Source organism: Dissoconium aciculare (assembly GCF_010015565.1).
Source record: "Dissoconium aciculare CBS 342.82 unplaced genomic scaffold K489scaffold_2, whole genome shotgun sequence".
Taxonomy (NCBI): Eukaryota; Fungi; Ascomycota; class Dothideomycetes; order Mycosphaerellales; family Dissoconiaceae; genus Dissoconium; species Dissoconium aciculare.
The window spans coordinates 2,139,909-2,166,860 of NW_022984952.1; the positions used below are offsets into that span (position 1 = coordinate 2,139,909).

The 26,952-nt window shown below is 52.3% G+C and overlaps 11 protein-coding genes across 11 annotated transcripts; 6 read left to right on the plus strand and 5 right to left on the minus strand.

Annotated features, from left to right (window-relative positions):
* Positions 1-3,870: 3,870 nt before the first annotated feature.
* Positions 3,871-5,330, plus strand: K489DRAFT_377046 (uncharacterized protein). The gene has a single exon (XM_033604068.1). The coding sequence runs from the start codon at positions 3,978-3,980 to the stop codon at positions 5,103-5,105; it is 1,128 nt and encodes a 375-aa protein (XP_033463651.1). The 5' UTR covers positions 3,871-3,977; the 3' UTR covers positions 5,106-5,330.
* Positions 5,331-5,709: 379 nt separating this feature from the next.
* On the minus strand, positions 5,710-6,093 carry K489DRAFT_428959 (uncharacterized protein; the record flags this gene model as incomplete). Its single annotated transcript, XM_033608354.1, has 1 exon — positions 5,710-6,093. One exon carries the CDS (start codon positions 6,091-6,093, stop codon positions 5,710-5,712), a length of 384 nt encoding a protein of 127 aa, XP_033463652.1.
* A 369-nt stretch (positions 6,094-6,462) lies between these two features.
* Positions 6,463-7,042, minus strand: K489DRAFT_367808 (uncharacterized protein; the record flags this gene model as incomplete). The annotated part of the gene is made up of 2 exons (XM_033602892.1): positions 6,463-6,909; positions 6,947-7,042. 2 exons carry the CDS (start codon positions 7,040-7,042, stop codon positions 6,463-6,465), a joined length of 543 nt encoding a protein of 180 aa, XP_033463653.1.
* A 1,312-nt stretch (positions 7,043-8,354) lies between these two features.
* On the plus strand, positions 8,355-9,697 carry K489DRAFT_121155 (uncharacterized protein). The gene is made up of 2 exons (XM_033598966.1): positions 8,355-9,617; positions 9,689-9,697. The coding sequence occupies exon 1, from the start codon at positions 8,455-8,457 to the stop codon at positions 9,241-9,243; it is 789 nt and encodes a 262-aa protein (XP_033463654.1). The 5' UTR covers positions 8,355-8,454; the 3' UTR covers positions 9,244-9,617; positions 9,689-9,697.
* Positions 9,698-9,881: 184 nt separating this feature from the next.
* Positions 9,882-15,413, plus strand: K489DRAFT_386891 (glycoside hydrolase family 18 protein; the record flags this gene model as incomplete). Its single annotated transcript, XM_033606269.1, has 10 exons — positions 9,882-9,898; positions 10,531-11,524; positions 11,639-11,885; positions 11,951-12,453; positions 12,518-12,727; positions 12,785-12,883; positions 12,932-13,588; positions 13,817-14,003; positions 14,057-14,180; positions 14,255-15,413. 10 exons carry the CDS (start codon positions 9,882-9,884, stop codon positions 15,411-15,413), a joined length of 4,197 nt encoding a protein of 1,398 aa, XP_033463655.1.
* Positions 15,414-16,207: 794 nt separating this feature from the next.
* K489DRAFT_377049 (DUF833-domain-containing protein) lies at positions 16,208-18,029 on the plus strand. The gene is made up of 2 exons (XM_033604069.1): positions 16,208-17,824; positions 17,917-18,029. Exons 1-2 carry the CDS (start codon positions 16,594-16,596, stop codon positions 17,919-17,921), a joined length of 1,236 nt encoding a protein of 411 aa, XP_033463656.1. The 5' UTR covers positions 16,208-16,593; the 3' UTR covers positions 17,922-18,029.
* A 568-nt stretch (positions 18,030-18,597) lies between these two features.
* Positions 18,598-19,603, minus strand: K489DRAFT_313187 (Mgm101p-domain-containing protein; the record flags this gene model as incomplete). The annotated part of the gene is made up of 2 exons (XM_033600919.1): positions 18,598-18,964; positions 19,026-19,603. 2 exons carry the CDS (start codon positions 19,601-19,603, stop codon positions 18,598-18,600), a joined length of 945 nt encoding a protein of 314 aa, XP_033463657.1.
* Positions 19,604-19,737: 134 nt separating this feature from the next.
* On the minus strand, positions 19,738-20,509 carry K489DRAFT_377052 (uncharacterized protein). The gene is made up of 4 exons (XM_033604070.1): positions 20,378-20,509; positions 20,260-20,291; positions 20,119-20,183; positions 19,738-20,028 (listed from the first exon to the last, which is right to left on the minus strand). The coding sequence occupies exons 1-4, from the start codon at positions 20,443-20,445 to the stop codon at positions 19,960-19,962; spliced, it is 234 nt and encodes a 77-aa protein (XP_033463658.1). The 5' UTR covers positions 20,446-20,509; the 3' UTR covers positions 19,738-19,959.
* Positions 20,510-20,630: 121 nt separating this feature from the next.
* K489DRAFT_407342 (class II aaRS and biotin synthetase) lies at positions 20,631-22,940 on the plus strand (the record flags this gene model as incomplete). Its single annotated transcript, XM_033607354.1, has 2 exons — positions 20,631-21,319; positions 21,374-22,940. The coding sequence occupies 2 exons, from the start codon at positions 20,631-20,633 to the stop codon at positions 22,938-22,940; spliced, it is 2,256 nt and encodes a 751-aa protein (XP_033463659.1).
* A 201-nt stretch (positions 22,941-23,141) lies between these two features.
* K489DRAFT_121291 (uncharacterized protein) lies at positions 23,142-24,177 on the plus strand. The gene has a single exon (XM_033598967.1). The coding sequence runs from the start codon at positions 23,342-23,344 to the stop codon at positions 24,062-24,064; it is 723 nt and encodes a 240-aa protein (XP_033463660.1). The 5' UTR covers positions 23,142-23,341; the 3' UTR covers positions 24,065-24,177.
* Positions 24,178-24,289: 112 nt separating this feature from the next.
* K489DRAFT_367817 (uncharacterized protein) lies at positions 24,290-26,362 on the minus strand (the record flags this gene model as incomplete). The annotated part of the gene is made up of 2 exons (XM_033602893.1): positions 24,290-26,066; positions 26,118-26,362. 2 exons carry the CDS (start codon positions 26,360-26,362, stop codon positions 24,290-24,292), a joined length of 2,022 nt encoding a protein of 673 aa, XP_033463661.1.
* Positions 26,363-26,952: the final 590 nt, after the last annotated feature.

Here is a 26,952-nt window from a genome sequence, read left to right on the forward strand (position 1 = left end):
ATGACAGGCTCAAAGCTGCGCATGCAATGTATCTTTGGCACAATGAGTCAAATTCACTACCAAGAGATGAAAATTCGCAGCGACTATACCACAGTGCTGGCCGAAATTTGATGGCTGACGATACATGATTTTCACGACGGACGTGATCTATCCAATTTGCCAGCCCACGTCCTTCACTCTAACATGAGAGGCCAGACTTTTAAGGCATACGCGATGCATCGGATTGCGAAGCAGAGGACAGGTAGGCAATCCTTGAATTCACGTTGTCTTGTGAACCGCCTTAAGGGCAACATCAGCCGTCTCAAGTCGTCGGCATCCTTCGGCTGGGCCACACTTCGCCGCCATCGGCTTACGTCCCAGGGAGCTCCGAACGCAGCCATTCGACGCAGCGTCAATATGAGTATGGACTCATACAGTCAGTGCACTCTTGATGGCCGCAACGGCATGCGTGCATGATTCTCATATGCCAATGAAAGACCAGTCTCCAAAGGCGGCTCCTGCTGTCCTTCGAAACTATGTGCCGCCCAGAGATCATTTCATAGCTGCTTCGAGCCTATGCAAGCCGTGTCCAGCAAGCGGGTTCTCGATCAGAATCGACTGCCACCTCGCGCAACTTGATACAGTTGAGTTGTATCATGCCGTGCCTTGTCTCGATACGTATCGCTGGCCACGTTACTCTGACCAAGATGTCATTTAATACCACACCGTTCCCACTCTCAATTCTCGGCCATCATCCTGCACTTCATTCTTTCCTCGGCAGTGTCTTCGCGAAGGTCGAACATTGTGGTGTCACCGTCGGATCGTCCGACTCTTATACTTCGTCATTCATTTGATTCTCCAGGTCATCCATTCTCTCATTTTCATTTCTTCTTATCTTCTTTGAAACAATGCATTTCTCAACCACGGTTATACTCACTGCTGCGGCAGCTGAACGTGCGCTGGCCACGGGCTGGACCTTTGCCGCACCGTTCTCGTCTCCGGCCAACACAGCGAACAACTGCACGGTCCAGCAGAGCTCTGGATATGACTGGAAGGGCCTCAATGACGGCTCGTTTACCACCTACGGCAACAACGACTTCAAGGGATGGACTTGTGGAAAATCGCACGGTAAGAGAGATGAGCTCTCCAGCCGAGCCTTTCAGCCTCAAGTAATCCAAGGCAACCTCGACGAGAAGCCTTCCATTGGATGCTCGGGCGAGAAAGACCGCTTTTCCATTGAGCATTACCAAGTCTCTTCCGACAAGGATACCGATTTCGAGGCACACTACAAGATGCCCGATGGCTCTTCATGCCGACAGGTACACACCTGCCGCTCTCAGGGCTCTGTCATCAAGAACACCCAATGTGGTGGTGCCACGGCTGTTACCTTCAAGAATGTAGGCGAGAAGAAGACTGGTTGCCAGCTCGGCGTTCACTCGATCAACTTCAACTGTGGCCCGGCCTCCAGCAGTAAATACACGAGCACTCCTACTCCCACAACAAGCACCAAGGCAACTTCTTCGACTCCTGCTACTTCTACCGGTACCACATCTACCGGTACCACATCTACTGGTGCCACCTCTACTGGTGCCATTGCAAAGACCACCTCTTCCGGTGCCTCATCGACAACTTCCGCCACCGCCACTGGTGGAATCGGTAAGACGGACGGTACCACCAGCACTGCTTCGAGCTCGCCGACCTCAAGCTCGCCCACTGGCAAATTGACATCCCCAGTGCCAGCGACCACCTCTTCGCAACCCGGTGCCAACAACAACAGCGCCTCCAGCATGACCTCGACGAAGAGCAAGGCGTCTCACTCGAAGCACTCGAAGGCCCCAAGGACCAGCACTAGGGTCACGACAAGCTTGTCTACATCCACGGTCCGAACCACTGTTGTCAAGACCCTCACTTCGTGTGCCGCAAGCGTGACCAACTGCCCTGCTAGCAAAGCTTCTGTTGTCGTTGTTACTGAGACTGTCGACGTCTCGACTACGATCTGCCCCGTGACAGCCACGGAGACCTTCGTGAACCACGGCTCAAACTCGACAGGCGCTACCTCCACCGGTGCCGTCACGCCAACCCCAACTCCGCAGACTGTTGGTTTGTTGCCGCAGTGTCTCAACACTTGGATGTTCCAGGCCAATTGCAAGGACAACAAAGACTATGCCTGCTACTGCCCGAAGCCGGAGCTTATTACCAATGTCATGGGTTGTGTCAAGGCGTGGGCAAAGGACGAGAATGATGCTAACACGGCGGCCACATTCCTCATGGGTCTTTGCGCACCCTTCGTGCCTCAAAACCCTGCCATCATCACGGCCTACACCATGCAAGGAAACTCCTCTGCTCCCAAGACCTCTGGTGACGCGCACGTTCCTTTCGCCACGACTGTCCCCGTCGAGTCGACCAAGACTTTCTACTCTTCTCACGTGGTTACCATTACCAGCTGTGCTGCAACAATCACAAACTGCCCCGCCAACTCGACCGTCGTCAAGACAACATCGACTCCTGTTTCCTACCAGACCTTCACCACATCACAGATGTCCGTCGATACTGTGATGCCACCAAAGCCCAGCGTCACTGCTTCAACCATGACCGAATTTTCCACCTTTGTGAGTACCATCACTAGCTGCGGCGCCAGTATTACCAACTGCCCCGCCAATGCCCCCGACTTGAAGACGACCATTGTGACCACTTCTGTCGCCACCCGCACACAAACTCTGACCATTACCCTCCCTCCTACTCAGCCGGCCACGATCACTGGTGGCGTTGGCGCTATTCCGTCCACCACCATTGTCATCGATACCACAGTCATGGTTCCTTGCACTTACACCAATGGTCCATCTGTTGGTCTACCCATCCCCTCAAGCAGCACCGCGAGCCAGCTCAAGACTAGCGTTACCGTTCCGCAAGTCGCGCTCAAGACCGATGCTCCATCCCCCGGCGGTGATGAGCACCACGATGACGACGATGAGCCCGATGTCGGTTTGGTCTATGGCCCACCTCCCGCAGACATCACCTCCTCGCTCCCCATGACCACGCCTGCCCTGCCCACCTGGAACGGCGCGGTGCCCACCGGCTACGGCAGGAACAATGTCTCCTACTCCGGCATGGCCAGCACTGCGCGCGCCTCTGCACTCCCGTCGTCTGCCGGTCGCGCAAGCCCGAGCCCAAGCTCAGCCCCCGGTAACGCGACCAACTCCACCAAGCCCCACACTGGTGCAGCAATCAAGGCGCAGGGTCCCCTGTATGGCGGAGCCGCCTCAACGTTCCTCATCGGAGGCATGGTTGTGTTTGGTGTCGCTGCATTGGGTCTTTGAATTTGAGGAAATCTTGACGACTTCTCTTGTTTGACAGAAAGGTTGACGGCGCATGAGGCGTTACTTCCAGGGGAGTGTTCGCAGGAAGACACTCAGACGTCAGCAGGATCTGGCGAGAAACAGTTGCTGGGAATGCCGCCGTGGATCGGCGATCGAGAGAGTTCCTTCGGGCTCAGCCATTCCTTTTTCATTCTTTTTGCTTGTGTGGTTTCCAGCGTAATTTTCCCAGGCAACTGAGCTAGACTCGGTTCGAGCAGCCTGTAACAGATCTTGACGATCTTCCGATGATTTTCGTTTCGAAAGCAAAGTAGACAGGGCTAATCTAATGCCATTATAGAATAAAATTTATGTTACGGTAGTTTTGAGCGAGCGACCATTTCTCAGCCCCATGTGCCGTATCCGCTGGTATCACTAAGTGTCTACTATGCCTTGTGGGAAAGTTTGAAAATCTAGACACTGTGTTTGGATTTTGATCGCGTGTTTTGCTGATGACGTCTCCGTCGCGGCCCTCGTGGCCTCGCCAGATCGTGACAATGATCGTCAGGGTCAGATCACACAATTTCCAGCACTGCCCCGCATTCGCATTGGCTCGATGAAGTTGTCATAACAAGTTTGTTCAATAGATCAGACTCGCGTTTCCACTTCAAACCCATTACATTACAGTGAAATCCATTTCTCAAAATGTCAGCCTCCAAAACCATCTTCATTGGCGTTATTGGCGTCGGCGGTGTCGGCAAGGCCTTCCTCGGCCAACTCGACTTCCTTCGCCAACGCCTCGCACAACAAACTCCTGCGATTGATCTGCGGTTGATTCTCGCCCAGCGAAGCACCAAACGTCTCTTCAGCTCCTCATGGGCTGCTCTCGATATCAGCACTGTCGCCACCCAGCTCGACCAATCCGGCACGCCACCACCTCCGCTCAACGAGACCTACGGCCAGCTCGCGCAAGCACCCGGCCGCGTTGTTCTCGTGGACAACACCTCCGATGCTGGCCTCGCTGCCTCCTACCCTGCCGCCCTTCAACGAGGAATCAGCATCGTGACGCCGAACAAGAAAGCCTTTTCTGACTCATATGACCTGTGGTCCGCGATCTTCAGCGCCGCAGCGAACGGCACCGGCGCGCCATCGAATGGATACATCTACCACGAGAGCACCGTCGGCGCTGGTCTTCCCGTCCTGAGCACCCTCCGCGAGCTAGTCGACACCGGCGATGAGGTCACTCGCATCGAGGGCGTTTTCTCCGGCACAATGTCCTTCCTGTTCAACTCCTTTCAGCCAGTCGGCAGTGCCGCGGGCGGTGCTTTCGCCGCCGAGGTCAAGAAGGCGAAGGATTTGGGATACACCGAGCCCGACCCGCGGGATGATCTGAACGGCTTGGATGTCGCGCGAAAACTCACCATCCTGGCGCGGATCGCGGGCTTGAAGGTCGCCAGCCCCACCGCTTTCCCGGTCCAGAGTTTGATCCCGAAGGAGTTGGAGTCGTGCACGAGCGGAGACGACTTCCTCGCCCGACTACCCGAGTTCGATGCACAGATGGATAAGGTCAAGAGCGAGGCTTCGGCCGAAGGCAAGGTTGTGCGATTCGTGGGAAGTATCGATGTCGCGGCTGGCGCGGTCAAGGTCGGATTGGAGAAATTTGATACCAGTCACCCGATTGCGGCGCTGAAAGGCAGCGATAACATCATCAACTTCTACACGAAGCGGTATGGGAACAACCCACTCATTGTTCAGGGTGCTGGTGCGGGTGCGGAAGTCACTGCGATGGGCGTCACAGGCGACTTGTTGAAGGTCATTCGCGCGTTGCACTGAAAGTCGTTTAGAATAGGAGTGGAACGAATTGTAAGAAATAATTTCTACCGCTGCAATGGAAGACTTGATTGAAAGTGTGTGCTTCGGGGTTCCAGGTAATGATACTCGACGCAAACATCGTCGGCGTGCTCTTCGGGCGATGATCTCCACGTACACGTAGTATCCGACTCGCAGCGCACGAGAGGACCCCACTGCGCAATCTCAGCTGTAGAATCCGGAGAGGCTTGTGCTAAACTTGCTTTAGATGACGCTCTTGACTTGTGTGAAGGGGACATGGAGACTGCTGCGACGGCGAGATTGAGATCGTTGCAGCTCGTTGTTGTATCGGAATCATCGCTGCGGCATGAACAACCTTCGGAAGCATGCTCGACGACCATTCTTGCGAAACCCTTCGCACGCCACTATATTGAAAACACAGAGTCCAGGCTGGGCAAGATGGATTGAGGTGGTTAAAAGGCTTGCGAGCTCGCTTTCCTGCCTGTTCCAGTGTTGTTGGTGCTGGTGCGAACCTCGCGTGCCGCGTGAGCTCAGTACCGTGGATACGTCTATGGTCGTTGCATCGCTGCCAATCCAGCGACTCATCCTGTGGACTCCTGAACCACAATCACTCCGCACCGTAATTCGCCAGCATAGCTTCGACAACCCTGATGTTTTCTCCCCAGAATTCCATCTTCTCAGACTTTGGTAGCTGCCGAGAGCAATACTCGGGCTTCATCTTTCGAGCGAAGTGAAACCATTCTATGAAGTTCTTTGCAGCATCACTTTGTTGGTGAGTCTGCCACTTTGGAATCGCAGACCAAAAGGCAGTACGAAGCTCGTCCGCTCGTGGGTATCCCGGCCCATGTCCATTCGGTGCGCCCATTCTGAAGAGCGCATCGATGCAATCGTAAGCGGCGAGGAACGGCGCAGATGCACATAACTCCCGGTCAATGACGGCATTCATCTTGGCATGGTTCTCATCGGCCACGAGCACGTTGTGTAGACCCATATCGACATGTAGTGCCACAACAGGGCAGTCTTATACCGACTTTGGGATGCAATGCAGGCGGTTGTTGACCAGGCTTTGAACGGGCTCAAGATATTGAGCTTTGTACTCATCTATACCTTCTTATTTCTGCAAGCTTGTATGAGCATGTCGTATTCGCCCTTCCAACCAATCTCGCACTGATGTTAACGGGCCACCAAGGCTGAAGTGACGATTGGGCCCAACGCTCACGCTGATGACATCGTTCTCATCTGTCGTCGCGAGCAATTCGCCAACCTGTCGCGGCGGTGGGATCGGGGCGCTCCAACAAGCTTGCCAGGCAAGTGCCATGCTTTGCACAAATTCGATTTTTTGAGAATGCGGCATGTCGGGTTATACACGCTCTGCAATCACACCGGGTGAGAATTGTGTCATCTGTCCTCCGAATCCCGTTGCTGCTTGATGTGCCGCTTCACCAGGAATGGAGAAGACCGCAGGCATTGGTAGAATGCCCGGCTCGCTATGTTGTTGCACGTACTTCATCAAGGCATCCATCGATGCTACATTCCCGTGGTGTCGTATTTGTACGACATACGTGAGATCTGGCTTCTCTGTCGTCGTTACTTTGCAAGAGATGCTCAGACCTCCGTCGATAAATCTGCACGATGTCGCAAGTGTTTCGCCGATTGCCGGCAATACAGCCGCTTGCATCTCTTCGGCTGAGATCCCGATCTTCTCTGGGGCCGAGGCCTCTTTGGTTTCTCGGTCAACCTCAATTCGGAATCGATCCACGGGACCTTCTCGGTCAGGTGTGTGGGATAGGGCCGCAGAGTACGTGAACTTCTCGTCTAAAAGTGTCGAGCAGCGCGTAGCTCACGCCCATTCCCTCGGTGGACCCAAGGATGCCTGAGTAGACAAACTTGTGCAGAGTGTCTGCAGCCTCGGGGATATCCATGCGCCTGACAGATGTCATTGTGACTCAAAGGATAAGCGTGTAGATGGAAATCGTCGAAGTTCAGGATGGTGATCTGGGAACTTCGCCGTTCCAATCGAGGAACGTCTTCCAAGGTTTGGACGGAAACATCAGAGTCCAAGTAGCGGCCTGGCTTCGGTTTATCATTACAAAGGCATCCCTGCTCGGAGGTTTTGCTCCGAGTAAACAGAAGTGCAAACACTGGTGGTATGCGCAACTATTCTGCAACATAGTCACGTGGTGAAAGGGCAAACGGGCAACTTCCGCCGCGAAATCCACCTCCGAAAGATCAACGCGTCGACGCTCTCCCAATATTCATACTTTTGACGCGAACCTTTGTAGCTCTTGACAGTCATTGATCAAACCTCTGATCGCATGCAAGATCCTGTTGTTTCAACACGTCGTTGCCAAATTCTTATTACTGAAGTTGGGAAGCTGAGATAGGCCCTCCAACTTGCCCTGCTCTCGCGATGGCTCCGCAGGCTGCTCACCTCAACACACCACAGAAGAACAGAGCATATGGAGTGCTTGAAGCTTACAAATACTTGGGATTGAAAGAACCTTCACAAATCAAACTCGCGAAAATCGCGAAAATCACGCAAAAACAAGCCAGATCCATCAAGGAACAAAGGAAAAAGGGCACCTTCAGAGAAAGGCGCCATTATGGGGAGGGCAGTGATCCCCGGACTTTCAGAAGCGCAAAAACATCAGGTGCTCAGGATGTCGCTCCCACGGAGTCAACCGACCAAAATAGCAATGAAGGCCATGACGCTGGATCTGGTGAATCATCCCGCGGACTAGAACTTGAGGTGTCTACAGCAACCCCCAGAAAAGATCAAGCTTGAAACTCCAGCCTGTGCCGCAACAATGCGCTGCGCTGATGCATTGTGCGACGAACACCAGACAGCAGACCTGGCTCCTCCTTGCAGACAACTTTGGAACGCTTTCCTATGTATCCTGGCGCGATACTCGTATGTATGAATATGTAAGCGCCATGCGGGTCGCCGAGAAAACGTTATCTCTGTGATGGAGCCCTGGAAGCTGGTCTACGGCGAGTTTGCGGCACCGCTGCCCGTGCCTCACTCCTGTGACTTGCGCCGCGAATCTATTTTGAAACAGTTGGAGACAAAGGGTTCCTATCTTTGTGCAAGAACCGACGCCCTGTCTGTTGTCGCCATGCGTGGCATGCATACCTGCACGTCTCAGCTTTGAGCCCATCCGTTTCGTCGTGAATAGTCGTCGGCTCGGTCCTGCTCTTTTGACACTCGGATTGGCTCCGAGACTTGCTGACGAACGCGCTTTTTTGGTCTTTCCTGGCGCCTGTGTCGTCACTTGAGCGCAATCGTTCTACTTGCTTATCTCTTGTCTCTTTTGTTCCGACTTCCTCATCATCGGCTCTGTCCCGCGCGAACATGAATACTGCGGTGTCTTTGTTTGTGACCGCGCTCCTGGTAAGCACCACGCTCGCCATGGCCGGTCCAGGCACATTTCTAGTGCATCTGGTCTTTCCTCGAAATGGAACTTGGGCGCCGACGGACAACACGCCGATATTGTTTGCCTTGCAAAATCCTCAACTTGCTGCTTCGCTGGGATTGACCTCGATCCGCTGGAGCCTCTCCCGGAAAGACATTGCCAACTTCACCATATATTCGAACGATTTGAAATTGAAGGACCTCAACTCTACGATCGGAAACATTTATGTCGCGACAGATCGTACCGGCGCATTGGCTGCATCCGAAGGTCTCTGGATTTTCCGTTGGACTCTGCGATACAGTAATTGCTCCGGACCTACTGACGACGTCACCTACTCGTACAACTCGTCAACCCAAGGTCTATCATTTGCGACCAGCATATCAGCACCGCGGCCGCTGGTGGAGTCAGTTCTCTCTGACCAAACATGCCACAATTCAGATTACTTGGCATTGAACGTGACCGCTGTTCAAGACGTGTATCCCGTGGCCTACGACGGCCAGCCTTCTTGTGCCGTGCTGGGATCAAGTCCGACCAATGTGGTTCCTTGTGCTATCAGCATTAACCCTGCATTGATTTCAAGCGCTTCAGCAGCAGTCTCATACTCGGCGTGCAAGGCCACTGCTGCGTCCTGCGCGCTTCCCTCACCAACTTCTGGCGCACTCAGCATGGCTTTCACTAACAAAGGCTTGATCTGGGTAGGCCTGACTGTGCTGTTGCTATTATCATAAGCGCAAATGGACGGCTATACCCCCGCTCGCCGTGGCCTTGAAAAAGACGCTATATCGATCTGTTTGAGCACTCGAATGGCGCTCAGATCATGAGGGCTTGCGTAGACTGCTCATGACACGTACAATATATCCTCACAGAATGAAACGACAGAATCATATGATAGTTTTCTGGCGGGCGTTTCTTCTGCTTGTTTTTGAATCAGGTGAAAGCCTCTGTCACGTTACTCTGACCTCGTTGCTCAACATTTTTCTGGGTCACCGCTCATCCATGATTCAGAGCCAAGTCTAGATTGCCGAACTGGGTCGATCGCATCGCGGCGAAGAAAGCTCGCAAAGCAAATATGGTCATAAGGTGTCATCGTCGAGCAGCCATCGTAAGTGTAAAAGAAGATCGTTTTCGTAATGCGGGTGCTTCCAAATTGACCAATCGATGTTCATCGAGCAGTTTCAGGTCTGCAGGCGATCCTCTATCAGAACTCGCTAGATGTGCAGTTCATCAAACCTTGTTTTTGTCCGGTGTTTCATTACGTACTGTCTTTAGCGCTGGCGGATCGTAGCAACAACCTCCTTCACGGCTAGGTAAAGCACCGATCAACTTTCCGACATTCGCAGGCGCAAGGTCAGGCGCAAGGTCCAACATGTCGGGAAGGGAGTCGTCAGTCAGCCAATCAAGCGCACTGATTACTACGCCGTTTTGATCTAGGTCGTGCGATAGACGCTGTGAAACACGCTTTCTTGCGGCGCTTTCCTAGTGAAGCATGACCTTTTAATACCCGCTCCTCAAGCGGAGTTTAGACCGAGCACCATGGTAGACCGCGTCTCGTCATACCACTCGTTCAGATGAAGGGTACATGATCAAAAGATCCCGAACAGTGCGACTGTAGCTTACGACCACGTAGATCACCAAAGGCGCGTCTGCGCGATGACCCATCCCGCGTGTATCCAACCAGGTCCACCGATGTGGACGCAGCGGCTTCAACCAGCGTTTGAATAGCAGCATAGGTGAGATAGTCCTGTGCCGCTTGTATTTGAGCTCTTTGAACATTCGACAGAAAGGTCGCCCGAAGCCCCTCACCGGTGCTCATCGATCTTGTGATATATAAGATCTGAGAACGAGATTCTTCGACGTGCAAACGTGATCTTACCACCACTTCAATTCGTCAAGATGAATGCAAGGAGGCCACACACGCCGGCCGTGAAGCTCCATATATTTATCGTATCTCTTTTTCTTTTCTTTTCTTCCTTCGTCAACCATGCTGCCGGAAATTCATAATTTTTCCGGCACAGACTGGCAGCGGCGCCTGGCTACCAGAACCGCGACGCGTGCCCGGCTCGCTGCAGTACCTCCGGTCACTCACCGATGAACTGGGAAGTCTATCAAAGTCTTCATCAGTTCGAAAGTTGTCAAGAGAGCATATTTGTTCATTTCGCTTTGGCTGATCGTGTGGATAACGACGAGCAAGTACATCGCATCTACGCATGCACTTCCTTCGGACCCGACTGGGGCAACTTGCCCGCAGAAGATGCTGGCATAGCCCCGAAACCATTCGCTACGGCAGACAATGCTACATATCAGGTCGGATCTTGGCCGGATCAAAGTGGTCTCTCCGTCACAGCGCATGCTCGAACGACGATCGCTCAATTCCGGGCATATATTGCGAATGGATTTGCACCGGTCAGGGGTCCAACGATGCTTATGGCCTCTGTAGGTCAAGCTTCATTTGGCATGTGGATCGGCGAGGGCCTTCAGAACCAAATCATAGGCAGCTCAGCACTGAAGACTTTCGCCAGCACTCTGTCGTCAGATGAATTCGACAATATTGCTAGTGCAGCCATGCAATACTGCTCACCCCATCAAACGTCTGAACACGTTTTCGGCATCATCGTAACCGGCAACAGCACGTTCACTGCCGTGCAGAACGCCCTTCAGTCATGGTCGGAAGCCAAATGCTTGTCGTTTCCCCAGGTGCGCAACGTCACAGGCCCGGCGATTTTCAATACGCCTCTATTTGATACTTCGATGTCCTTTTCACATGGTGCATCCACGACTACTTCGAAAGAAGTGAACGCCACGCAAGTGGGAGGCAATTCGACAGCCGTCGTGCGACTGGTGTCTGTGGAAAAGACCGAAAACGTCCGCCGCAGCGATTGCCGTACCATACAAGTAGTATCGGGAGATAGCTGTGCTTCGCTTGCACAGCGCTGCGGCGTTACGGGAGAAGATTTCACGAATTACAATCCTGCAAACGGCTTTTGCGGATCACTTCAGCCACTTGAGCATGTTTGTTGTACATCTGGTACCCTGCCCAACCTCGCTCTACGACCAAATCAAGACGGTTCTTGTGCTAGCTAAACCGTCGCCGCAAATGATAATTGCGCTGTCATTGCGGCGAAGTACGGTATTTCCCTTGAACAATTGACGTCCTTCAATGACAATACATGGGGATGGAGTGGTTGCAGTAACATTTGGCTTGGGACTGTGATCTGTATTAGTCCCGGGAGCCCTCCAATGCCTGCCCCTCTCACTAACGCCGTCTGTGGGCCCCAAGTTCCCGGAACTGCGCGGCCACCAACTGGTGTCGACATCTCATCACTCAATCCATGTCCACTGAATGCTTGCTGCAACATCTGGGGCCAGTTAAGTCAAAGTTCTTTCGATGCGAGAGCGTCGAATGCGATAACATCAAGTTCAGTATTCTGACCATAGAGCAGTGCGGTATGACGAGGGAATTCTGCACCACTTCCAAGTCTTCGACAGGCGCTCCAGGTACTGCAAAGCCCGGCGAAAATGGCTGCATCTCGAACTGTGGTATGGATGTCGTACTCAGTGTACAACCATTAGCGCGTTCAAAGATGGCATTCCACGAGGGCTACAATCTCGGGCGCAAATGCCTCTACCAGAGCGCGTCCCAGCTGAACCTCCATGATTCGACTCACATCTTCTTTTCGTTCGGCGTTTTTGACAGCAACTTCAAGATCAACGTTGGTGATGAGCTCAGCAGCTATGAGTTCAACCAATTTAAGCAGCTACCCAAGATCAAGAGGATCCTCTCAATCGGCGGATGGGGATTTTCTACAGATCCGTCAACTTATAATCTTTTCCGTGAGGGTGTGAAACCGAAGAACCGCCAGGCTCTAGCCAACAACATAGCCTTCTTTATAATAGCTAATGATCTTGACGGAGTTAACATCGACTGGGAGTACCCCGGAGTAAGTCAAACCCTTGGTGATGGTGGTTTGTTCTCTTTACTAATGGGTTGCTCGCAAATCACAGGCACAAGACATCCCTGGCATACCTGCTGCCAGCCTCGATGACGGCACTAATTATCTCGAGCTGCTTAAGTTACTCCGAAATCTATTGCCAGATAAGGAGATTTCTATCGCTGCACCAGCCTCGTATTGGTACCTCAAGGGGTTTCCTATTCAGAAGATGTCAGATGTATGTGACTACATTGTCTACATGACGTACGATTTGCATGGCCAGGTAAGCGAACGAAAATTCACCTTCGGTCTTCACCCACTAATTCGTGTGTCACCGTAGTGGGATGCAAACAACCAATGGTCACAGATCGGCTGTCCATCCGGAAATTGTTTGCGAACTGACGTCAACATTACTGAGACTATGGGAGCACTGGTGATGGTACGTCGTTCGAACCGATAAGTCGATGAAGTCGCTGATAGGCATCAGATCACAAAAGCTGGCGTTCCTTCGAACAAAGTCGTTGTGGGCGTAACAAGCTATGGTCGATCATTTGCCTTATCTGAACCAGGATGTTACGGACCTCAATGCACCTTCAAGGGCAGTTCCTCTCAATCTCCTGCAACGCCGGGAAGGTGTACCGACACCAGTGGTTACCTATCAAACGCAGAGATATCTGAGATCATTGCTGACCGGAGGCGATCTGGGCGGGTTAACGCGAATTTTGTGGATAAAGATTCCCACACCAGCATACTCGTTTACGACGACACGCAATGGGTAAGCTATATGGATGACAAAGTCAAAGCTGAACGGACGGAGAAATACCACGCACTCGCGATGTTAGGAACCGCCGACTGGGCCACAGATTTGAAGCAATACAATCCTGCCCCGGCCCGATCAGGAGGATGGACACCGTATATTTCGAAAGTGAGCTCTGGACAGGACCCGATTGATTCGGGGGCTCACGTCGGCGGCTGGACCAACATCGAGTGCTCGGATCCTCACGCCACGAAGTACATTGACTATACGCCAGATGAGCGTTGGACGGCCCTTGGCTGCAATGATGCATTTAACGATGCTGTTAAAACGTGGGAAACTGTTGACTATCCAAACCCAAACCACGACTTTGAATTCACCGGGTCAATTGTGAACACCCTAAATGGACCGCCTGGGCTCGACTGCGCCTCGATGGGGGAATTCTGCAACTCCATGTTTCAGTGCAGCCAGTTCAAAGCCGGTGCAGCAGGCTATGAGATCATGAATTCCTTTGCACAGATCAACATGGTACGTATCACGTCGTTGCTGGCTTGTATTTGTATCACTTTGGGATTAGCTCCATTACGACAGTCTCTGCCATTCTGACGCTTTTCACAGATATACGTTAGGTACAACAAAGCCTTGACAGAAGCTGCAGCCTTCGTGCTAAGCAATTCCATGGGAATTTTTCAAGAGACGTTCGCACCGCTTCCGCCTCCGGACCCGAACGAAAAGATGATCCAAACTCTTATCTCTTTGGTCTCCCTTGGCTGCACTTTGACAGCTGCGCCGTTCCTCAATGGTGGTACGTAATCGATGAGGGCGAACCCATTCAATATGGCACTGACAAAACACAAGCGTTGAAGCAACTACCTGCGTTCGCAGCAAAAGGCGAACTTGCAGACATGGCTAAAGACACCATGAACGCAATGATTGCTTTCGGTGCAGACGCAGCCAATAATCATCTACAGGAGAAGGGCGGGTAAGCGTTCCTGAGCTCTAAGAAATTTCATTTGATGCCGTCATGGAGTACTTTCACTGACTTCGTCTGAGTAGGGCGGCATGGGACTTGACTGCTCAGCACAGCTTCACGAAGACACTGGGGCTGGCTCTCGATCAATGGGCAGCTGCCAATGAGCTCGCTCTCCAGCGCTTGTTCAATGGTGAACCTGATAGCATTAAAACGCTCACGACACTAATCAAGAATGGCCATTTCATAGCAGGGAAGAAAAATCTACAAAAAGAAATCCAAGTCTCAAAACCCATGCAGCAGGAGCTTCGCGCCAACATTGCCCGCTCCTTTTACGCCTTCGCAGTGCCCACCGCATGGTACTACTCGAGCCAGGCCGTCTTTGTCATGAATTCTGGCTATCGTTGTGGCCAGATCGACCCGCTTGACAAAGAGATATCCAAAGCGGTAATGCACAAGACTGCTGCGTGTGTCGACGGAGACTTGTACTATCTCTTGTCCGCACCCGGCAAAGGGTTGGCGAATGTTCAGTGCGATGGTGATCCATTCTGCCAAGGGGATAATGTCTCGACAGGTCAGGCTGGCTCCAAAGTCTTGTTCACCGCACCTCCAGGAATTGACGCGCTTGATGGTAAGGATTGGGGCAAGATCACCGTCCAGCAGATCGTTACTGGGGCGGTGAACACGTGGAAACGTAATGGTATGCAGAACGTTGGCGATCTCGCAGATGTGAGCAGAGAGAACACTCTTGAGGCTCTGCAAAAGCAAGACATCACGACGCCCGGCTACATAACCTTGCCAGTCTGTAGCCCAAACATGGCCCGACTGGCTTACAACGACAATGGGAAAACAGTCAACCGGAATGATCCGCTGTATCCCTGCCTCCCCCTACCAGGCAAGACGGAGTGCTGGGATTTTACATTCGAAGACCGTACCTCCGATGCTTCACCGTTTGTGAGCGATTGTCAAGGGATCATCAACGAAGTCCAAGGCTCGGTGCAGAATTGGGAAAGGAACATCGGGCCTCATACGGATGTCGCGGAAAAAGGCGCCTGCAAAGTCGGCGTTGAGAGCGGCATTCCGAACGGTCCCGTAGTCTACTGGGTAGGCGATCAAGATGTTGTCAATATCGTCGCCGAGTCGATTAAGAGATTCGCTAAGAAGGACGGCAAGGTTGGTGCCGCAGGCTCCATGCGGTGCAAGGGCAATATCGGTAATCAGTACATCAAGTGGGGACTCTATTAGAAAAGAGGCCTGATCGATCGAAGATGGGAGATAGCACGGGCGAGATCTTTGCGAGGAATTTAATCAATTTATTCATGACACCTTGTCACGAACACTGTGTTGGAATGAATCGCCGATCGGTCATTCAGGCGGCAGGAAACGTGACAGAAAGCCGATGCTCGAGCGGCGACGTGATACCTTCCGAGATGATAGACGCCGGTCGAGCCGATGTCATTGTTGCTTCTCTCGGACGTAGGAACCCCGACCTCAAAGGCCAAGGATTAATTACTGCAATCGGGGTCCATTCGAGGCTGCATTGGCCTATGATCATCGTAAATAGCCAAGATGGTCGGAAAAGCGACATGACAACGAGAGGACCACAGGCACAAGACTGCGTCTACTTTAGCGGCTCTACCTGGCAAGCGGGTCTGAAAGTGCAGGATACTGGATGGAAAGATCTGATAGTTCTCGGAGGGAGACTCCGTGATCGTAATCGCGAACAAATAGCTACAGAGCGTGGGTGCCTATACGTAGCTTCCACATATGTGAAACACAAAATGAACACGAGCGCAACAGATAGAGATCACCGTCTACACGCCCGGTAATGACCGTGATACGATGGAGTTCGTCAGTCTTCGCAGGGTGCCGGTGCTGGGAGAAATCATCGTGTCGTCAGAATCGCCAGACGTGCATGGAAACTATGAGAGAATTTGCCTGAGGCAGTCAAGACCCATGTCATTGAAAGTGTGTTATGTGCCGAAATAGATTCCATATACCGCCTGCTATTTAGCTCGTGCGATCCCCTTCCTCCCTCAGGCTTTGATGCATATTCTGAATACAGTCAGGTACGACTTGGGACTCACCGCTTGGTCACTTCGCTCTCCAACCAGGTAGGTCACACGTATCGTTATCAATATTCATATGCATTGGGCGTGGTGTCACTAGCGGACAAGCAGTCTGTCCGGATGGAAGTCTGTAGGACAATTGCTGACTTGGAATACTCGGCTTTGCTCCTCGTGCTCCCCAAGAACGAAGTATCAGTTGCTGTGAGGACATGAGATTGAGAGATATTCTTGCTTCAAGAGCAAAATCACGATCTGGCGTTTCTTTTGGAAAACGAAGTCCTTGACCGTAGTAATTCAAACAAGCCTCGCAATCACCATAACACATTCTCAAAACATCATTCGAAGCATATTCAGCGATGTGCATTGCAATCATCTCGACAGCACATCCGGACTACGCCTTTGTCCTTCTCTCCAACCGCGACGAAGTCATCTCGCGCCCGACTCTTCGTGCCGATTGGTGGGATGCTCCTCACGACCATGTCCTCGGTGGGCGTGACCTCCAACGTGCGGAGCGCGGCACATGGCTCGGGATGACGAAACAGGGACGAGTGGCAGTGCTGACGAATTTTCGCGAGCCGGGTCTGGAAGTTGCGAAAGACAAAAGTCGAGGCGGCATCGTAAATGCTTATTTGAGCACGCCGCCGGGGGCGAGGGAGGAGACCGAAGCTGAATTCGTTGAGCGCCTGGCAAAGGAAGTCGGAGTTCACGATGTCGGCGGATTTACTCTGGCGTTCGGCCGGCTCAGAGCGGCGAAAGGTTCAAGAAAGCTCAGGACGAAGCCGACCACGGAGACCTCAGCATCTTCAGATCATCCTAGCACGGCTCACGTTTCTCCATCGATATCAACGCCAGACTCAACACAACCAACAACGAATCATCCCTACATCCCACCATTTGCGAAACCCGTCCAAACAGAGACCGCATATCCAGGCCTCTCCCTCGTATCCAACCGCACCCCCATCCCCTCCCGCAGCGATCCCAATCACGAATTCACACTCCCACGCATCCTCACCACCGTCCACGAGACCCACGCCCTCAGCAACAGCACCTTCGAGGATAAGACCTGGCCGAAGACGATTCACGGCTGCCAACTGCTCCGCCAGGCGCTCCACGGCCACGTCTACCGCGCCCGCGGCGACGAACCCGCCCTACTGAACCGTCTCTTCGAAATCCTCCGTATCGACCTCCTGCCCCAACGACAGGCACACGAAGATCTGGAGACGCACGCCAATCGCATGCGAGGCAGCATTTACATCAACGCCGAGAAGGGCGAGGTTTCCTCCGAGACGGATTCGACTCATCACACCGAGGAGCCTTCCGTCGTTGATGTGATTCCTCGGCCGAGAAAGGAGCAGTTATCGAGCACCGCGTATGGCACCATGAAGCAGACGGTCATCCTGGTCGATCATGATGGCAAAGTCACTTTTGTGGAGAGAACGCTCTGGGACGAGAAAGGCAGGAGGGTGCCTGACGCTGAGGTGGAGAAGAGGATCGAGTTTGAAATCGAAGGCTGGTGGAATGGCGAGGAAGAGGAGAGTGAGATGAGCGCGACACAGAGCGCGGGGGAACAGGAGGTGCCTGAGACGGGTGAGTTTGATTCTTCGTTGATTGACGCCGTGCAGGATGAGAAGGCTATGAGTGCTGCACTGCAACAAGCTGAGTCCGCGTCTGCCGAACAGGTTAGACGATCGACTTGCGAGGGCTGCGGGGGCGGATTGGATGACCGTGATGGGAAGCCAGCGAGCATTGGAGTGGAGGGAGGTCTCGAGGATCATGAAATCATTCGTGATGAGGAGTTTATTGGCATTTCTGCAGGTTCGGGGAACGGGTCTGGGCCCGGAAACAATGGAGTTGCTCCGGTTGAAGGCGTTGACTCTACTTTGAAGGATCCGGCGATCAAAGCCAAACTGTAAAAAGCAATGAAGTGATGACCAAGCGCGTTGCAGTACCGAGTGCGTTTATGAAATAGTCCTATATCTGTTAATCTTCTGTTCATATACATGACAAGGCTGTAGTGCCCTGCGTCGGGTGAAGCCTGGGCATGATGCGTGTGGTGCATGTCACACTGCTCTTTCTTGATCGCACCCGCGGCGTCAAATGTAATATGTGAAGGTGAGCACGCACTGCAGCCTCATTTTCAGACTCGTCCGTGACGGAGTTGGGATCTCGCTCCGAACTGCGCGAGCAGAGCATCTATGCTCGTAGTTCTGAGAATGGTGAGACGGCAAGCACATCTGCAGGCCTCCGCGCCTCCTCTCTATGGTTCTTGTTCACCATCGGAATCAGAAGCATGTGATCTTCTACTGGGGCGGCGATTGTGATGTCCTCTTCCTCAAAGCATCGCGTAATTCATGCCTACATCACTTCTTCGCTGCCGAGGCCGGCGTAGCCCTTGAATATGTTCTCGCTGCTGGCGTCGCCGCTGCTGCCGCCGGGGCTGCAGCGGGCGCTGCACCTGGCACACTGACCTCCTTCAGTGGCCATTTGAGCTCATCGTCCTTGCGCATAAAATGCTTTCTTCTCTTCTTGGTCGTTTGATGCTCCACCAAGACCTCTTTGCCCATTTCCTTCATGAATCGTTTGATAAAGCGCGGATCCCAAAGCTCCGATGCGATACCCAGATCTTTGCAGCAGCGCATCAGCGCGTTGGATTTACAGCCTTCGGTTGCAGTTGGGATGCCATCGGGGTTGAAGTATTGTTGTTCGCCACGGGCAATGGATATCAATCTGCATTGTAGAAGAACATATGTCAGTAGATGCTCGAAACCGTGGGCAAAGTATTGCTTACCGTCCTCCGCATACAAGCCCGTACTCTCTCGTGACAACTGATCCGGTTACGATGGTCTCGCCTCGAGGCGCCAAACCCCATCCACCAGGTCCAAAAGCCTTATTAAGGATTCTCCGATACTTGATCTCGGGAAGATAGATTATGCCATCGGGCTTGATCTCAATGTCGTCAAACTTCAGCTCTTCCTGTAGGATTGCGGCTTGCTCGGCAGTGAACGGGGAAGATGAAAGACCGTGGTATGAACGCGTCCAGTCGACCTGTGAGCCATCCTCGGCAATGACTGGTGGAGGGTCGGATAAGCCAGAGCTCAAGTTGCGAATGGGATGTGAATCCGAGGAGGGCGACAGTTCGTTTTGAACACGCTCGACATTGTTCGCTGCACGCGCTGAAGGCGGTACAGGTGGCGGCGACTGGAATTCCTGTCGTCGTCGAGGAGTCACAGAGATGTGGCGGCAGACGATGGAGGACGCGGCGACACTTCGACACCACGATTGTGATTGTACCAGCGCGGTTGTAGCTGATGTCGAATTTGTCAATTGTGACAGCAGGCGGATGCCGAGCCTTTGAGAGGGAGTCATTTCGTGTTTTGGAGATAATGTCGGAACGATGTCCAAACCACCAGGTTGTATTATTACTGCACAAACGATTTCACAGTTTCCACGATGCGTCGCTTTCAGTCGACGTCAGAGGGCGACGCGACTCTCGCATGCGGCTCCCTTAGGGTTACCACATCGACTGACCGAACGAATTGAGATATGTTTCTAACCGCAATGTATTCCCGGTTCATCTTGAGTTAATCAACAAGAACTTGTAAACAGTCTGGAGTTCTGTGGCAACAAATCTCGAGATGGATGGCGGATCATTCACGTTGTTGTTGTAGTGGTTACAGATATTTTACATCGTTCCGTCAGAGTTGAGAGCTCTCCATCGAGATTCAAACGTCCTTTGAACTTGTGCGGACATCATTGTCCTGTCGTTTCCAACATTGTTTGAATGCCTCCATCTGTGGATTGGAGTGAATTTTGTCAGTATCACCGCCGCTAGTATAGGGTCGAGGGGAAATTCCAATCGATATGGAAGAGATGTTGCTTACCTCGTCTTTGCATGCCCGCCAATCTTTCTTCTCCCGGAAACAGTCGTTCAATGAAGTGTTCTCATCTGTTTGCGATCAATACGTGTGCACATGAGTGATGGCTGCGTTGTGACAGAGTATTAATTATAGAGGAAGACTCACCTGCGCATCCTGTGCTGAAAATACGTTGATCCCTGTGTACAGCAAATCGTGCTCAGCATCGTGAACCCTCGTGGAAATTGTGTGTATGCATTCATCATCACACGGCTTGGTTGCTCACCATTCATCCGGCTCATCGTCGTCCTCGACCGGATCTGGCCGCGCTTCATTCTCTGCCGTCTTGGACATCCTCGCGGTAACTTGGATTTCCCGGGTTTGCTGTTGTCAAAGGATAAGGTGCGATGTCAAATGTGAACGAATGAAAGACATCATCGAGAAAGTGCTGCGGTTGCTCTCGACCTCCACACGTGACTTGCACTCGTACAGTACCGCACATTTCAACTTCAATCACGACCGCCACTCCCGCGATCACGATGCTCAAGCGAATCAATGTGTTAATCTACAGTGGCGCTGGCACCTCACCTCAAGCAGTTCGTCAAGCCATCGCGACATTCCGCCAACATCTCTCCCCACATTATGCAGTCTCAACTGTAGCTGCCACACAACTACTGCAAGAACCATGGCCATCAACATGTGCATTGCTAGTCATTCCCGGTGGAGCTGACACGAACTACTGTCGAGACCTCAATGGAATCGGCACTCGGCGCATCCGCGCGTACGTTGAAGCAGGTGGCAGATTGATGGGATTTTGCGCGGGAGGGTACTTTGGCTCTGCGCGATGCGAATTCGAGGTCGGACGACAAGGATGGGAGGTCGTGGGCCCGAGAGAGCTGGGTCTCTTCCCCGGCATTTGTCGTGGGCTTGCGTTCAGTGGGTTCGTGTATGGGAGTGAGGCTGGGGCCAGAGCAATCTCGATTGAGGTTAACAAGACGGCTTTCGCATCAAAGGATGACACAAGCACGGTACCGGACTCATTCTATTCATATTACAACGGCGGCGGTGTGTTTGTAGATGCCGAAACATTGAGTTCGCGAGGTGTAGAGGTTCTTGCGAAATTTGCAGATCCTCTCGAGGTGGACGCGGGTGAAGGCAATGTCAAAGCAGCCATCGTCCACTGCAGCGTGGGCCAAGGAGCTGCAATTCTTACCGGACCTCATCCTGAGTATGGTCAAGACCATGTGACTCGTGATTTCGATGCTAACCCTTCACATCTTAGATACTCAGGCTCAAGCCTCGATCGCAACGAACCTTCCAACCCCCAATATGGCGACCTCATCGATACGTTGTTGGGTACCGACAAGCAGAGAATACGCTTCATAGAAGCATGTCTTCTGAAGCTTGGGCTGCGCGTAAACGGCAAGCTCTTAGATCCGGTATCGTCTCCCTCATCTCTACACCTTTCTTGCGCGCGAGTTGCAACTGCCGAGAGCATCCTCATCGCTTTACGACGCGACGCCGTTACCGTGGACTGCGAGGAAGGGCGCGAGTACATTCGAGGCGAAAATGACACATTCCTGCTTCAGATTCATGGGCGTGGCGCCACAATGGAGAAAGCAACCATTGCAGGCAGTACTGATTCCATTCAAAGATCGGCCGATTATGACAGACGAGCCGTGACAGACTCGGTTAAGAATCTTATATTCCACCTCGAGCGTCATCCATCCCTCACCACGACACCAAAATTCGACCACTCCGTGTACTATGGCTCCCTCGAGCAATTCCAAAAAGCAGCACATAAGCCCAGCAGCAACCCATTTGCGAAATCTCCTAGCACGTACGGAAATACCCTTCTTCATAGTCCGCTCATCTCCAGCACATCGACTTTACTCGACAAAAATTACATCTTACTCCCTCACCTACCCGCTGGCACAGTCGTTCATGCCACGACTCAATTTGCCGGTCGTGGCCGGGGGACCAATGTCTGGCTCTCTCCTCCAGGAAGCCTCTTATTCAGCGTCGTCGTCCCTCATGAGCTAGGCATTTCCAATCGCGGTCTCGCGCCCGTGGTGCTCGTGCAGTACCTTGCAGCCATGGCCGTCATACAAGGCATTGAGCAATACGGTCAAAAAACCCCTGATGCGGAAGGATGGAAAGCCGTAGCGAAGTGCGTGAGACTAAAATGGCCGAATGACATCTATGCGAAGTATCCGGACTCCACCGCGACGGATGGGTCCGAATATGTGAAGATTGGCGGGATTCTTGTCACGACGAGTTACTCGGGCGGGCACTACACTCTCATTGTTGGTATTGGATTGAACGTGAACAACGATGATGGGTGCCCGACAACATCGTTATTGCAGATCGCACGATATCTTGGTATCGATAGCAGAATTCGTGCTCCCGCTTCTGCTTATCGTCCGATAGAAGGCGAGACTTCGACCCTTGCCTCGAGTTCAGTGGCGACGGTTTCTCTCGAACGTCTTCAAGCCAGCATTCTTGTCGCTCTAGAAGGCCTGCACTTGCAATTCTGCTCGAATGGATGGGATCGCAACATTGAGCGAATGTACTATGAAATGTGGTTACACACGAACCAAGTCGTCACGGTCCGCATCGAAGATGAAGACCAACAAGCGACAAAGACCAATAATCATTTCCTTTTCGAGTCAGACACCAAAGAATGGCAAGCGAGGATCAAAGGCATCACCTCAGACTACGGAATGCTCATCGCCGAAGAAATCCTGCCCGATACGGCATCTCCAGGACAGAGGCCAAAGAGCTTCGAGTTGAGGAGCGATATGAACAGCTTCGATTTCATGCAAGGTCTGGTCAGGAAGAAGGTCTGAGCCTGGCACAGAGCAGAACCTTTTCGTCACGCTCGACATGATCTTCTCAAATGTCTCGCACACCGCCATATACCCGCGGCCTTTGTTGTACGGTGTGCGACTTGTATGTCGTCAGCCCAACCGAAAATTCGTGCAACGCGAGAATTTTCTTGTTTCTGATATCAATGTGTACGACATCGGGAAGCAAGGCATAGATACAGTCATCGCTTCTGTGTTCCACTCAGCTGGATAAAGAATGTAGTAAATCTTTTCCTACACTGGAAATGTCGTCTACCCGCTCCATGAGGATCGAAACAGGCAGGTCATTCTTGATGTCTCAAGGTTCTTGGAGACTTTGACTCGGGAACATCTTTTGAAAAAAGACTATCCTCTGGATATTAAAGAACCCTCATAGCCTGTCAATGTCCTTCACGAGCGCGTCCTCTGCATCCACCATGGATTTCTACGAGCCATATATCACCGAGCGCAGCCGCGACCAACATCATCATCACCATTGGCACCACCATCACCACCACGTCTACGTGACATCGGATCCTCGATACCTGACTCCACCGCAATACGCACAGCTGCCAGCCACAGGCATTCTTCCACCGCCCTATCAGAACCCGTTCGATATGTCCGCTCCCCGCGCGGCTCCCGCACACATCTCCTCGAAATACTACCGCACCACTCCACTCCACGAACTCGCTCGTGAGCAAGACCGCAAACACGCCCGTCACCGTCGAGCCTACAGCCACGATCTGAAAGACCACCCCCGTCCGACCCGAAGACCACTACAACCCCGGCCACGAGCCCGCCCCTACGCAGCAAGACACGAACCCGAACCCTACACACCCAGACCTCACCCCTACACATACCGACCTCCTTACACCACCACCACCACAGCTCAACCCGCGGCGGACGGCACCAAGTTCGACGACGAAGCCTACCGCAAGTATTTCCGACAATTCTATAACGACCCTGCTCAGCAACAGGCACAGCAACAGCACTATGATGCTGCTCAGAACCAAGCAAATGATGACTTTGATCGGATCTATCGGCATAATTTCAATCATTATTACGAGTTGGCGAAGCGGCAGGGTGGGTTGTACCCGCGGCCGGAGGGGGGAGGGAGGACGATTTAATTTTATTGATGCGAGGTTCGGCTGTTGGACGAGGTGTCTGGTCTCAAATATTCAAGAATGACCATGACCATGATCGTGACCTTGACCTGAACCTGTTGGCATCGATCGGGATGAAACTCATTCAGGTACGACCACCCGGAGTTCGGTCGAAGAGTTCTTTCAAGCTTCGTCATATGTCTCCCGAAGGCGAAGTTGACATTCAAGGACTATGCGGTCCTCAATCGCCTACCACCCCTCTTGCGGGGATTCCATTAGCAGGTCATATGGATTTTTGCTGTTGGGTGTGGTCTGTTTGGCTTTTGTGAGCGGCTGCACTTTGCTCTTGGCCCTTTCACCTGCCCCGATCGTTGCAAGCCGGGAATTTGTCTGCCGATTTATGGCTGGGGCGGGCTTTGGTGACTTGCGTTCGATTGTTTTCGCGTGATAGGATTGCAGAGGAGCTTCCTGATCCTGGAACTCCGAGATGAGCCCCGCCAAGCATTCCTTCCATTGCTCTCGCGAGGTCGTATTGTCACCATTGACTGAGGCATGAATAGGCGGAGAAGAGAAGTCGATGATGCTGGGCAGTGTATCGAGAACAGACAAGAGTCGTATGACGGCCTGATCATCCTGGGTCGTGATGAAGGAGCGCGGAGGTGCTGCGTCGGCTTTTTTGATATGGGCTGGATAGAGTGAAGCTCGCAGAAGCTGATTGAGGATGCGCAAGGAATAATACATTGCTTCATATTGCGCTGCGAAATGGAAGCGTTTCCACCACTGGGTGCGGTACGCGTCTTGCTGCTTGCGAGATGATTTCCCGAACGAAGACGTTGCGGTCGACGTTTTGATTCCGGAGAGTATATGAATGAGGTCTGATACATCGGGCAATGGTTTCTGCGAGTCAGACAGATCCTGGATGAAGAGGTGTAGGATGACAAAATGCCAGGTAATCACTTGAGATGACGATGATGCCGAGGAAGAAAAGGATGAAAGCGATCTTGATGTGAGCTTGGAAAAGCGGTTATAGCTATGCTGCAATAGGCCGTGAAGATCTCTGATACCCTCTAAGCTAGCAGCCCGCGGCATAAGCAAGAGACTCGTGGCAGTAACTCCGGCAGGACTGCCGTTCCTCGTATGTTCTGCGATTCGCAGATTCTTATTCATTTTGTTCGCGAAGCCGAGCAGGGTTGAGTACGCCACGATGCGGAGGTCGCGACCGATTTCCCATGCTGTCGTACGTGAAGCATCTTCTAAGAGATAGGGTAGGAAAATCTCCAGATCGACTCCGGCGCTAGGTTTGTATCCGTTGTGAGTTGTCTGATGAAGAAGCTCGGAGATTCTGGCGTCTCTCCTGCCAAGCAAACGACATAACTCTCGATCGGGATAAATGAGATTCCAATCTCGAAGCTCGTTTTGCGCGGCGTATTCCTGTTTGAACAATATGAGTCGAGAATATTGCTCTTCATCCTGCGACCGCTGTAGCGCCGTTGCTTTCTTGAAGGCATCATTCAGTAAGCAAAACGGATCAAGACTCATAAAGAATGCTGCTTCGGTCAGACTCTCGAATGCGCTGTCGTGTTTATTAGCAAGTTTCCACGGATAGTGACAGAACCCGCTCAATAAGCTCCGACTTTCATCCCCCAATACCTGCAGTTCCCGAAAAGGAGCCACTCGAGTTTGCTTGTGCAGCTGATAGACGAGAACATCACTGTCGTCGGAGAAGATAGTTATATCTTTTCCTTCAATATCTGAAGATCGTGCAGCAGCAACGCAGAATGTCTCCGCTTCGCCTGGTACGACAAAGGTCACCGATGCATATTCTTCATGAGATGACAGCGCCTCTACGATGGCAGCTACAAGCAGTGGTGGTAGGAACTTCATGATATCTCCGATGATCTGAGCACTATGTATTGGATCTGATGCAATTCTGAAAGTCTTCAATTTGGTGCTGTATGTCTGCAGCCGCTCCAGTCGGGTATCCCGTTTCGAGGCAGGAAGTGATCCATCGAAGAAGATTCCTCTACTGATCTGGACTCAGCACAACCGTGATATTGAAGTGAACAAGAACACTTACATATCGAAACCAAATAACTTTAGCTCATCAAGCCATCGAGTCGTTGCAATTAAGGTGGCGGCGTAATCACACGGTGTGCAAGACACTCCGGAGGCATTGATACCATCAGCGTATGCCCAGTACAGATGGTGTACTAGTCCGGGTCCATCGATGAGCGCGATAGAATGCTTCTCCGCTCCAGAACTTCCAAGCACACAGCGTTGGGAATGACCTTGCAGCCGAGTTGTGAGATTTTTGATGCCCATTCCACGAAGTTGATGAAGGAAAAGACGCGCTGATGGATTGAACCTTGCTTTATCTCTCTGTGTGGGAGCGCGGTAGGAAGGCCAATAGCACTGGATCAGACTCCTTATGTGCGAGTGGCTATTTCGCGAGAGGAGAAGCGGCCCGCCTACAACAGGGACATTGGCAGATGAGCCACATTCAAATGTACAAACACTATCGCTTCAACGAGGCACGTTGCGAGTCTTCAAGATCATCGGTGCGTAGTCCTTTCGAGCGATGCACTCGTTCTTGACGTGTCTGCGCCGCTCGTGATACGCGGTGGTGGTGGCTATGGGTGTTCCTAGCGACGTACGATCTTGATTTGTCTAGATCAATTTCGATTTCATAACGTCTAGACGATCCAGAATTAAGAGGTCTTGGGTTTAACGTGCGTATTCTGACGTACAAGGGTTTCCGTACAACTCATATAACTAAATGAGCGTTGCAATGGAACGAGGCAGCCGCAAACATATTTGAAGTCTTCCAATACTGGTAAAGGGTGACTGTCAGTAACCCTAATATGCCCTGCATGACGAAGCCGACCACAAGCCAGCTTGCCAAATTTCCGTTG